Source organism: Physella acuta, unplaced genomic scaffold (genome assembly GCF_028476545.2).
Source record: "Physella acuta isolate Inbredline_101_S28 unplaced genomic scaffold, ASM2847654v3 ptg000234l, whole genome shotgun sequence".
NCBI lineage: Eukaryota > Metazoa > Mollusca > Gastropoda > Physidae > Physella > Physella acuta.
Genome location: NW_026731753.1, coordinates 188,835 through 201,443, shown reverse-complemented (window position 1 = coordinate 201,443; position 12,609 = coordinate 188,835). Strand labels below are relative to the sequence as shown.

General features: G+C 34.2%; 1 protein-coding gene across 1 annotated transcript; it reads left to right on the top strand.

Annotated features, from left to right (window-relative positions):
* The first annotated feature begins 1,752 nt into the window (after positions 1–1,752).
* On the top strand, positions 1,753–12,010 carry LOC131938112 (grpE protein homolog 1, mitochondrial). Its single transcript, XM_059296012.1, has 3 exons — positions 1,753–1,900; positions 10,590–10,758; positions 10,941–12,010. The coding sequence occupies exons 1-3, from the start codon at positions 1,818–1,820 to the stop codon at positions 11,379–11,381; spliced, it is 693 nt and encodes a 230-aa protein (XP_059151995.1). The 5' UTR covers positions 1,753–1,817; the 3' UTR covers positions 11,382–12,010.
* Positions 12,011–12,609: the final 599 nt, after the last annotated feature.

The following is a 12,609-nucleotide window of genomic DNA, read 5'->3' as shown; positions in this document are numbered from 1 at the left end:
ATAATAATTAAGAGAATAAATAGCTCTTTAATTTACATAGTACAAAACTATTTAAATGAGCTTTATGGGCACCCGTGTTTTAATAGAGGGCAGTAAGTCATGGAAGTAGTGTGAACGTTGGCCTATCTTTCAAAGTAGAGCTCTTGTAGATTTTATATTTTTCTACAGTGTGTGTTAGTTACTGTAGAACAATCATTGCTATAGTAGACCTGTTTTTTTTTTTACAAAACCATTATCAAGGTGCACGAAAAACATTATTTATGAAAAGAAAATTCATTGATTTTTTGGTCGGAATTGGGCCCCTAAACGTCGTGGGCCCCCCTGCATTGCGGGGTCTGGCGGCACTGTAGTTCCGCCCCTGATTCGCACAGAACCTTGCGGTTTTTAAAAATAAATGTAATAACTTATTTTTGTCTTTTCAAACAAACAGACGTCAAATGCATAAAATACAAGCATGTTAACGGGAAAATATCCACTTTATTTTATATACAGGGAGATTTGAAAAACATAGTATAAATTTGATCTAAGGGATATAATCCAATTTAAACTTGAATTATATCTTGCAGAGAGTTACAGTTAATGATTACAGGTTGGTGTTGAAAATTTGGCATTACCAAATTAAAATAATTAAAAATAATCAAGCTTGATAATGAATATCAAAGACCGTCTTATATTATAATAATATTATAAATTGGTTTATATTAAAGAACTAGAATACCCTTCACTCGTTGCTGCGATCTAGTTCTGCGTACAGATTGACGCAACATTTTATAAGGGTCTCATCAATGTCAGGGGCGCCGCGGGACGCTCTCTGGAGCCACCTGTTGCACAACCGCTGGGGCGCCGGGTGTGTCTCCTGTTTCGATTTGGTCATCGAATGTAAGACCCACCATGTCCATAGTGTAGGTGCTCTTAATATGTGTATCGCGGTATAGTGTTTATAGCGGAGCCTGGGTGCTCCGGGGCATCCGATCACTGGCGTGCCCAGTGGCGTTGCTACCGTAAAGCTAGCGTAAGCAAGGCTTAGGGGCCCAAGGCAAATAGGGGCCCTTTTTCGAAAGTTTGAGGGGGGTGGGTGCAAATCGAAAGTCTGAGGGGGAGGGGGTGCAAATCGAAAGTTTGTCCCCTGTCGCCGGGAAGGTTCGCTACGCCTCTAAGGGGCCCACTAATACTTTTTGCATAGGGGCCCAAAAATCCTAGCTACGCCACTGGGCTTGCCATAGTGCCATATATATATTTTTTTGGGGGGGGGGGGGAGGGGGGAAGGGGCGTTAATCAGTAAACATTTTTGCAAATCCAGGTAAAGGTAAGATTCACGCATAATGTTCTGTAAAGTCAACAAAACTAGTTTTTTTTTTAATTTTTTTTTTTATTTCAAACGTAGCCTACATTCGCTGATAAAATTCAATTTAAAACATACATTCTTTAAATGTAAACGTCTGACGTATCACTTTCTTAACCTTCCCCTAACTTTCGTCTTGCATTGTAACAAAAAATCCAACCCTTCTCCCCTCCCCTTTCCTGTCCTTTGAGTGGATGCATATAACTTTATTATAACTGACACAATTAGACATTAATATTAAATAGTCGTCCAGAGACAACTGACAGTTCTTTTTTTAATACTAAAACAAATGTATTAGGAAATAAGTCATGAATTTCTTTAAAATGCTCTTATGACAGATGTAGTGATGAAAGATTTTATTTTTGGACTAGGCCTCACTAAGATACAAAGATTATGTAAAGGTCATGTTATATTGCAGCATTTAGTTTTTAATTTTTACTGGTTTTCGCAGATACAAGAGCTAGTTAAGGACAAAATGGCGACCGCTACATGCGTTGTTCGTGTATTGAATCGAACATCTATTTTAGCACGTTCTTCTTTACGAAGTTTTGGTACAAGGTCAGTTTTTGTCACAACTTACTTCATATTATAAAATTACACCTAGATTCTAGTCCTAAGTCTACCCCTAGCCCGTAGACTGCCGTAGAGTTAGACGGACCAGACTAGATTCTAGATCTAGTCTAGAATTTAATTTATTATTTCGAATATTTAATAATTTGTTTAGGCCAGTTTAGTCTGATTAGGCCTATTGAAATAGTAATAGAATCTAACAGGAAATAGTAGGTTGAATTATGGATTTTTTAAAATAAAATATTCTGTTATTTTAAATACACCATTAACGGTAAAATCTTAGTTTAGCGTCGTAAATTCCAACGTAGCTAGTAATGTGCGATGAAGGTAACTAATGAATATTTCTTTCATTTGGCCATATTTATGTCATATTTTACATAATATAACAGATAATTGAATAACAAATCACAATCCAAGACCAAACCAGTCATAAATATCCTGGAATAAACTTTAAACTACCCCGTTCGAGACAACAATGAGTAAATACAAGCAGCGGCCATGTTTCAAAAACAATAAATTGTCTATTCGCATGTCTTTTGTGTTGATTTTGTGGTTTAATATGATTGTTTTGTATTGTTTTAATATATGCCTGGGGGTCGTCCATTAATGACGTCACACTCGTAGGGGGGAGGGGGGGGTCCGTAATTTTGTGACGTTGTGTGATGAGGGGGAGGGGGGGGGGGGTGTCAGATGGTGCGACGTCACACTTTTGCATTTAAAAAAAGCAATGTTAGAAAACGAATTTTAGACGTTATTTTGCGTTTTAGAAAACTGTTTTAATACATTATAATAACAATTGATTAAAATACTCTATTTTGACAGACAAGATTTTCGAAAAATATAGCTGTTTAAAAACAATTCAACTGCAATTTTGAGGGGGGTTGTAGGCTGAGGTGTGACGTCATTTTGGGGGGTCAGGCTTTTTGTGACGACGTGTGACGGAGGGGAGGGGGGAGGTAAAAATCGTCAAAAAAAGCGTGACGTCATTTATGGATGACCCCCTGTATAGTAATTTTTCTTTTTTTTAATATAGTTGACACGAATGACTAATAGACCTTTTCAGACGTATTAACAGTGTGCATCCAAGACCACAACAATTGTTGGGAGGTCGAACGTTTGAACACTTTATTTGCAGTAAGCAAATCAATATTAGATCGCTCATAAATGACGTCGCTCTTAAGATAGTAATGACAGCGTGCATTATTACAGAGCAAACATATGAACATATTGTTTCAGATAGAAATTGTGATTTGTGGTGGGGAGACGTTGAGTAGAACTCAGCGATGTGATTTTGGAGACGGGTCAGGTTTTTTTTTTTTTTCGTGAAAACGGGATGGTTGTGGGAGAAAGACCAGCTGTAGAAGTATGACGCGTCATTCATTGGTGATCCATTTTCTCAGTGGGGACGATAGAACTATTAAGAAGGGTCAAGAAATGTAAAAAGCATGCCGAGTCGCATTTCTTGAATCCCACCTTTTTCATTCCCCCACTTAGCACATCGTCACCGAGTTAACGCTCGCACGTGACGTCATGTAGCGGTACCGCCGACCATTAGGCTAATTTTATAGAAAAAAAAAAAACAGGCACTGCCTTTTTGACGCTTTTGCGACGTTTAAATTTGATTACATAAGTTGGTGTTCATTAAACAGCCCCTAACACATCTATCACTCGTCCATTTAAATGTACGTAGTTATTTCTGCAAGCTTGCTGTCTTGAGAATTTCGGCCCTTTAAAAATGTATTAAGCTCTCACTGTATAGAACTAGACTACCCATATTAAGCTCCAAAAGAAGCTTGGTGAAAACAGGATGGCCGTCCGATTTTGAAGCTGCTCTGTGCTTTATAAAAATTACAATAAACGATAAGATGACACTTATATTAAAGTAAATTATAGTCCTGAATCATGATACATTAAAAGTGATATTCTGAAATTAAGAGCCAGACAGTAAACATGATATTTCAATTTGAGTCCAAGAAAATAAATTTCCTCAAACAATGTAACGTTACTAAATTTTCGCGCAGTTTCGCGAAATTAAATTAAAGTATTTACGTCATCTTACAAAGCGCGATAGCTTACTGGTGCTCTAACGCGGTCCATGCTAATGGCCGTATTCCTAACGCCCCGCATTAGACGCGGCTTATTCGTCGGCAGGCATTTGGTGGCCAGCCTTTTTGACGGGTATAATGTTTTGCCAAATGTCTTAAACTAGCAGGCTTGAAACATTTATGATGATTCGTTTTGAGCAAGGTATACATATACTAATGCTTATTTATCGTTATTTTGATTGAACAAAGCATTATAGAGGTTCTCCATCAATCACCTAGGTATTTTTCCCCGTTCACCTCCTTTAAAGAGGAGGCCGACACGTCATAAATTGCGGAGCCGCCTGCGTTGACGTCACAAATCTTCACTCACTCTTGTAGCAAATCATATGTGACATCATTTATGGACAACCCCATATCACTGATTTGGGAATTTGATTTTGACATTTTGACAACAAAGGATAACCAAAATGTGTCTTGACAGGTGGAGACTTGCGATCGACCATAATGCCAACACGCGCTTAAAGAGGTGGACTGGCTCATTGTTTTAGATGATGTTTTACGAAGCTGGTGGATAATACATTTTGTCTCTCTGTATATATAAATGATGACAAACATTTAATGTTGTCAAAATTATGGTTAGAGATCTTAGATAAGGCAGAGTGAAGCATAATTTTTTACATTATGACTTGTGACATTGACAACAAAAATATGTCGGAAGTTGGGGTTTAATTAAGGTAAAGAGAAGTAAAAAAATGTCATAAGTTACGATAGAATCACTAATTGACAATTGATGAATAGAAAAACCTGAAATGAAAATAGTGAACATTCAAACAAAAAGAAAAAAACTCAAACTATATAGTAATAGTAAGATCAAATAAACATTAGTAAAAAAAAAACGTGATTTAATACATGGATACAAGTTGCATCTCACAATGCTTCTAGAATTAATAAAGTTGTTGGTTAGGAAATTCAGTTTTTAAAGAGCAGAATTTTTTTTAAAAATGCTTTGTAATACGGACTATACAACTAGACAATCATATTTAAATACATTTTCATACGAATAGAAATGAAAGGGAAGCTACTCTAAATAACATTTTCTTAAGATGGCTGCTGTTTTTAATAGCAAATTTACTATCTCGAACAGGGTTGATAAAAATTAATTTCAGGATATTTAAATTGATTTAACCATAAAAGGTGATCTATTATTCAATTATCTATAATATTTTATCAAAATATACGAAAATATACTCATATTTAATAACATATTCATTAATTCACTCTCTCCTACATTACTAGTTTTGGCCGAATTTACGACGCTAAACTAAGATTTTACCCCATTAACTTCCTTACCCCTTAAGAGAACATTTGACACCACATTTAAATATCTAGCTTACTCGGTTGACGAGAAAAGAGAGAATTTGAAAATTAATCAAAAATGGAAAATGAATGACTAACAGCGTTCTTGGCCCTCGACCGGCATAACATGACGTCGTCGACTTGTGTACACGAGCTTTTAATTCCCGCCATGGTAATTGTGTCAGCTTAGGTAATTTACTTAAATTTACTCACCGGAAAATAACAAAAAGTAACTGGTTGATTTGATAATAAAACTAGATCTAGTTATTTTATTATTTATTAAATTCTACTCTACATGTTATTCATACCATTTTATGCAATAATGAACACCTGCATAAATCAAATGACCATAATAAATATTTTTATTTCAAATTCTAATTTTTAATAATAAATATGCTATATTATAGTTTATAAATACAAATACATTTTACACCAGTCACTCAATTCACATTATATTGAGTCAACAGTGTGGGAGCTGAGGTTCATACATGGTATTAGTGTCTTTTTTTTTTTTTACATTACATTTTTTTTTTCATCTTGAAAACATGACGTATGTGATTTTTTTTTAAAATAAAATCTCCAAACATCGTCACTCGCGTGATTGCTTGCTTGCGTTTACTATCCTATTGATGAAAAATCCCACCACGGTCGCGGGGTCACCGTGACTTCAGCAGGCCTATAGTACACGTCATAGAATGAACACGTGTACACGAGATGGTCGGTGTCTTCACTTCTCTCCCCCCCCCCCCCTTCTTCAAGCAAATTGAAAAACAGACCTACTTTCCTACTTCTGATCATTTTTTTAAAAGTTCGGTAATTTTTTTTTTTTTTTTAAAGTTCTCATATCAGGCATGCTAGATTATTTTTTTAACTAGATCTACATCTAGCTTAAAAAATAAAATAAATAAACGCTTAAAATGCCCGTAAACAGATTATTTAGCGCCAAAAAAAGGCCGCTGAACGAGCATTTTTTAAAATACGCAGCAATGAAAATTGAAAAAGGCTAACGGCCGATCAATAAGTCTAAAAATCGCCCGTAATTAGGCCTAGCTCTGAAAAAGGCCACTGAACGAGCTTCACTAATTATATAAACGAATAGGCCACGCAGCGTTGACGAGGTTAACCACCGGTCACGAATGCAGCAACTGTCGGCCCACAGTGAAGAAAAAATCAATATACTAATAAAATTACTAATACAATAATAATGTCCATAATTTTACTTTTTCCGCACATGCTACAATTGAATTATAATTAAAATACTAGACTTAACAGTTCATTCCGCAAAAAACTAGATCTAGTTGTTTCTGTCTGGCAACTAGCGTAACAATGATGCAACGTTACTAAAAATAGCAGAGAGAAATTGTCGCATGGTTACTTACGGGGTAATTGGATTTTTGGTAAAAATCATCTATAATACTGTAAATATACATGGTAAATATCTCAATTATATATTAATCTACTGTTATACAGGCCGTTTTCCCCGTTATACGGTCGTTTTTGGCCGCGGTTCAGTTTATACGGAGAGTGCTCCACTAGAAATCCTCTCATTATTTACAACTACAATTCTAGCGATTTTTTCTGGCATTCTAAGGCATATTATCCATTTTATTAGCATCTTGTGTTAAAATAATGATAAGAATTTGCGAGATTAACAGTTTTTTCATATGTCGTGGATTGGACCCTAAAATAAACGTAAAAACCGTCAGAAAACGACGCGTGACGTTTCAGGGTCAGAGGTCAATCCAGCCATCTAAGCAATGAGGCGGCCTAGGAAATAGATCTAGATTCTAGTTCCGAAATAGGCCTAAGGGAAGGGGTCATCCATAAATGACGTCACGCTTTATTTGACGATTTTTACCTCCCCCCTCCGTCACACTTCGTCACAAAAAGCCAGACCCCCCCCCTAAAATGACGTCACACCTCAACCTACAACCCCCCTCAAAATTGCAGTTGAATTTTTTTAAAACATTGATATTTTTCCAAAATCTTGTCTAAACTATTACAATTTATTAAAACAGTTAGGCCTATGGCAGGAAACAGATTCAACTCTCAAGCATCTACTTTTAGGGTCGATTTTCGCCAATTTTCAAAGTAACAAATATTGACATATTATATATCAATTTTGTTGCTTAACAATCGAGGAATTCAAAAATATAAAAATTAATAGCACTAGACATTTACATCACGTTCAAAATGTAGATTAACCACACTCACTCAACTGAGATTTTTTTTTACATCTAAATGTAGTGAGGTCTAAAAATCCACGAAATTTACAAAATTAACAATATAATTACACAGAAATGTCACTTAGGCATACATTTATTTGTAATTATGTCAAACTTTACAAAATATACCAGTTTATAGCTTATTTCTATAATTATTCTTGAAAAAAAAAACGACCGCCCTCCCCTTTAAAATTCTGGCTTTTAGAAACACTCTGGGGAAGAAAAAAATAACAGAGTTAAATATAGAAGGTCTATATAAAAAACATTATTAATAAAATATGTCTACTATATGCCAATTTTTAATATAGTTGCAGCATTTACATGGCTAATTATAATTGTTTAGTACTTTAAACATTAATTTAAAGTTACGACAGTCTGTGGCGTCATTCAAGTTTAGTGTCAGTGTAGGTGAACAGGGTGTTAGGGCCTGATACGATTTCATTAGAATTGGTAATGAACAGAATGTATAATTAGAACTGGCCTATAAAAACAATGTTGATGATAGATGCAGTTGTTTTAATGCTACTTATAATAGATCAAAATGACAAACATAATTAAAACCTAAGAATCTTGAAGCGGTGACCTCATTTTACTGACACGGTTGTCAAATAGTAAGTAAATTAAATAGATCTAGATTTAGACTACATAATTTTGAAAATACGCTAGATCTAGAAGCAAAATCACTTTTAAAAACTGAAGTTAGTGATTAGATCTATAATGAAATTGAAATCAACAACTGATATGTATCTTTTGATTAAAAAAAAAAATACGCTTAGTTCTAAGAAAAAAAAATTCTATGATGTACTCGATCCCTATCCCAAAACGTGCTAGCCATATCGCATGCGTAGTCAGCTGCTTATCAAATCCATGAATTTTAAACTTATATAGTAAAAGTAGGTCACCCTAAAAAAAGAGTAAAATGGCTCCCGTTTTCACGACAGCCGTCACTCGATTCATAATTTACATAATTATAAAGTTCTACTTTCTTTTGGCTATAGATTTAAAGAAATATTAATTTGTTATTTCTCATGCGTTCCAACAATTGTACCTAATTTTAATAAACATTAGATTAGTAAGGACTCGATTCTTTTTAGAATTAGCCCTCGACACTATACAGATTATTGCGAAGAAACAGACTCGCGCGAATGTCGTGCGTAGGCTGGTTCAGTGGGTGAAGGTTAGAACCCAATTTCAGACAGAAAATTTTTACTTTGAAATAATTACATTATCAATTAATTTTGATTTAAAACAAATGGCTTAAAGTCAAAAGTAAACTAAAATTTAAAAACTTTGTTATTCGCAGTGTACTCAAGATTCTCGTGTTTTAAAGATAAGTCTAGTTTTACTACGCGTGCTTGCATAGTGCGAATATCGATTTTCCCCGACAGAAAATCATTAAAAAAATGTTTAAAAGTATCTACGGTAAAATAATACTTATATTTAACAGAATTAAATAGATTTAACTAAACTGTTATTTAAATATATGCCTCGGGGGAAAAATACAATTTTATATCCATAAAAAATTAACTGAAATCCCCGCTTTCAACGACGCCGATGTGTCGTTATTATGGCCATTCATTTTGTTCAAATTAAAGTAAAAACCGCATTCAAATATACTTTTTTTACTTTCATAATTTACAGCAATCATTTCTAATGACAAATCCATAAAAATAATAGTTATTTTTACAAAATATTATTTCTTACCTTATTAGTGCAGTACACATACTTTTCCAAGTAGATCCATTCTGTCTAGATTTGCATCCTTCGCTGCGGCACAAAATGTCATAAAAAACGTATTCCAGAAAAATGTTGCTAACGAAGCTTGTAAAAACATAGCTCTGTTTATTAGTATAAACAAAATCCCCGAACGATGTCTGGTTATAAAGTTTATGAACGGCGAAGATCGAATATGCATTTTGCGGTACTAATCTGTTTCCTGCCTTATCTAAAACGCGAAATAACGTCTAAAATTCGTTTTCTAACATTGCCTTTTTATAATGCAAAAATGTGACGTCGCAACATCTGACCCCCCCCCCCTCCCCCTCATCACACATCGTCACAAAATTATGGACCCCCCTCCCCCCTACGAGTGTGACGTCATTTATGGATGACCCCTAACAGTTAACAGTAGTGTCAGTAGTCTAGTTATTGTTATAGATCTACTAGTTAGGCCTAATAATATAAGTTAATAACAGTTAACAAAAGATTTTTTATTAAAATTAAAAGAAGAGTTTAAAAACGTTTAAAATTTAAAATAAAATTAAAAATTGAAAACTGCTAAAAAAATAGATTCTAGAATCTAGATCCGAGGCCATCTAGATCTAGGAATCTAGATCTAGATTAGTAATACTCGCTAACCCAGAGGCGTAAGAAAATCTAATCTAGATCTAGAAAATTCTAGATCTAGAAGATATTTACTAAATATTTAGGATGATATTTAAATGTAGATCTAGAATCTACCTAAGATCTAGGATCTAGATCTAGCTACCACAGCTAGGACAAGTAAAATTTAATTTTTAAGATGAGTCTAGAGTAATTTGGACGTAACTAATAGATCTAGTAACTATAAATCCCTGCCTAAGGCAGACACTTGCCCAATTCGTCAGAGTGCTAGATTTATATTATCGCACTTTGGAACTAAATTCATGAATTATGCTGAACATTAGTGAAAGTAAAAGGGCAGAGGGGTTGCCGGGTCATACTCCAAGTCCAAGGGGAGTTTAATATTAATATGAATGTACACCAGTGAGAATAGTCTCAAATAGTTCATTAGGCCTAGATTCTAGATCTAAATATTTTTAAAAAATCATGTGCCTGCAAGTTTGCATCTTTTAAATCATTGATTCTATAAAATTATAATTTTTTTTTGTCAACTAAAAAGTTTACTTAATATAGCAATACAAGTAGCTAGATATTGGAACTTTATACCTAGACATATTAGGCAAATGAACAAAGCAAAATTTAATATGCATTGTTTTAGAGAATGGATTTATATTTCTGATGTTGAATTATTATTAAGTACACTTTTAAACCTTTTTTATCTTTTTCTAGACACAGATGTCTTATGACCACAGCAACGCCAAACACAGGTGAAAATGTACCGAAGCCTGAGGGAAGTGAAAGTAAGGATAAGAAAACAGAAGCTGCCACCAAGTCTGAAGATGTAATCAAATTAGAATCCCAAGTTCAGAAGTTGGAAGAAGAAGTAAAAGAATCAAAGGTAATACTGTCAAATATTTGAGTTAGATTTGTAATGTACACTCAACACTATGATAATTTTAGCTGTTCTTCAGCACATAATAAATTGTTTGTATAGCACGAAGGCCATGTGTTTTCATTTCTTGAATGTTATAGTTATTACATGTTTGCTGACTTTATTTTTCAAATAAATTTTCTCTGCAGGACAAATATATGCGATCTTTGGCTGAAGCTGAAAACTTACGGAGGCGCATGACCAAGCAAGTGGAAGATGCAAAACTTTTTGGAATTCAGGGATTCTGCAAAGATCTACTTGAAGTGTCAGACATATTGAATACAGCCATCAATACAGTTCCTAAAACAGAATTGAAAGACTCTAACCCTCATTTAATCAATTTGTTCCAAGGTCTTAACATGACCGAATCACAGCTTATAAAAGTCTTCAATAAGCACGGCTTAGAATCCATCGCACCAAAAGAAGGGGAGAAATTTGATCCCAATTTCCATGAAGCTCTATTTCAGGTTCCAATCCAGTCCAAAGAAACACAGACAGCTGATACTGTTGCTGTTGTACAAAAGATTGGATACAAGCTACACAGTCGTACCTTGAGACCTGCTTTAGTTGGTGTTTTTAAAGCGTCTTAGTCTTTATATGTGCATTATCTTATTTATATTACATTATCTTCTAAATATGTGAAAGAATTTTTTTACCAGAATACAGCTTCTTTAATAGAAGCACTTAAGAGAAACATTGGCAATATTTTAAATACTAGCTAACAGTTGCATCATACAGTGGGGGTGGTAGGTGTAGTGTAGACTGAATGCTCTGGGTGACACTACAAACTACCTGTTTAATAACTTAATTAGACAAGTGTGTCAGCATCTGGGATGGGGGTTAACACTAAATTATGGGCAGTTTTTTTTAGTACAAGGTCGTTGGAGAGGGCGACCTCGTGACACCACTGCCCGATTATTTTATAATTTGTATAACATGAGTTTGTTGTTGGCTATATATTGGTTGTTCACAGTTGGTACATAATTAACATTAGAACAACTTCAAGACCAAATTCAGAGAGTTTTTTTTAACAATCATTAATTTAAAATGAAAAAAAAATTGTTGATCATGTTTTGCTTTGTATTAAAAAATTATTTTTTAAAATTTGAAAATAGTAAGTTAGCAAAATTTAATTTGTATGTGAATATTTGACTGTCATGTCATGTGATACAGGCCTGTAGTAAGGAATATCGAGTCATTAATAAAATTGTCATAGCAATTTTCACTTGTCTTTTACTTTCTCTTGGTCAGATTTTAAATTTAGCTAAACAAGGTATCCCACAACATAGTTATAATTTCTGATTCAACAGGTTAAGTAAGCATAGGTTGTATAATGTTCTAACATTAAAATAGCCTGTACATTAAAGGACCAGACTCCTGGGCGAAAACACCCTATTTGAGGTTAAAATAGTAAAGTACTAAAAAAAATATTGATTTATGTGGTTTACTAATCAATTACACATGTATTTTGTGTATTTGGTAAAGACATCTGAGATATCTGCTACCTTTAAGATTTTTGTTATGTATTAGCACCTGACATAACACATTAAAAAACTAGAGCAAGTATTGGCTGTGCTCTCCATGCTTGCATTAAGTTTCTAAGTTGATGGACCTGTGGTTTCCATGCTGTTAACAACTACAAACAGCACTAAGTATGTACACAAACAGCAAAATGTGTGCACCAAACAGAAATATCTGTGAACAAACAGCATGAAGTCGTGAATAAAGCACTGCTATATTTTGATCACTGGCCCAGTGCCTGAAAAATGACTAAAATTAAAATAGAACCACAAAAACTAATGTGAAATAGTAGCAAAT

What these genes read in the sequence shown, in the direction of transcription:
- LOC131938112 (XM_059296012.1), top strand. Translation starts at nt 1,818, where the DNA reads ATGGCGACCGCTACATGCGTTGTTCGTGTATTGAATCGAACATCTATT. An exon ending in TTACGAAGTTTTGGTACAAG is followed by an intron (nt 1,901 to 10,589) that starts GTCAGTTTTTGT and finishes ATCTTTTTCTAG; the next exon opens with ACACAGATGTCTTATGACCA. An exon ending in AAGAAGTAAAAGAATCAAAG is followed by an intron (nt 10,759 to 10,940) that starts GTAATACTGTCA and finishes TTTTCTCTGCAG; the next exon opens with GACAAATATATGCGATCTTT.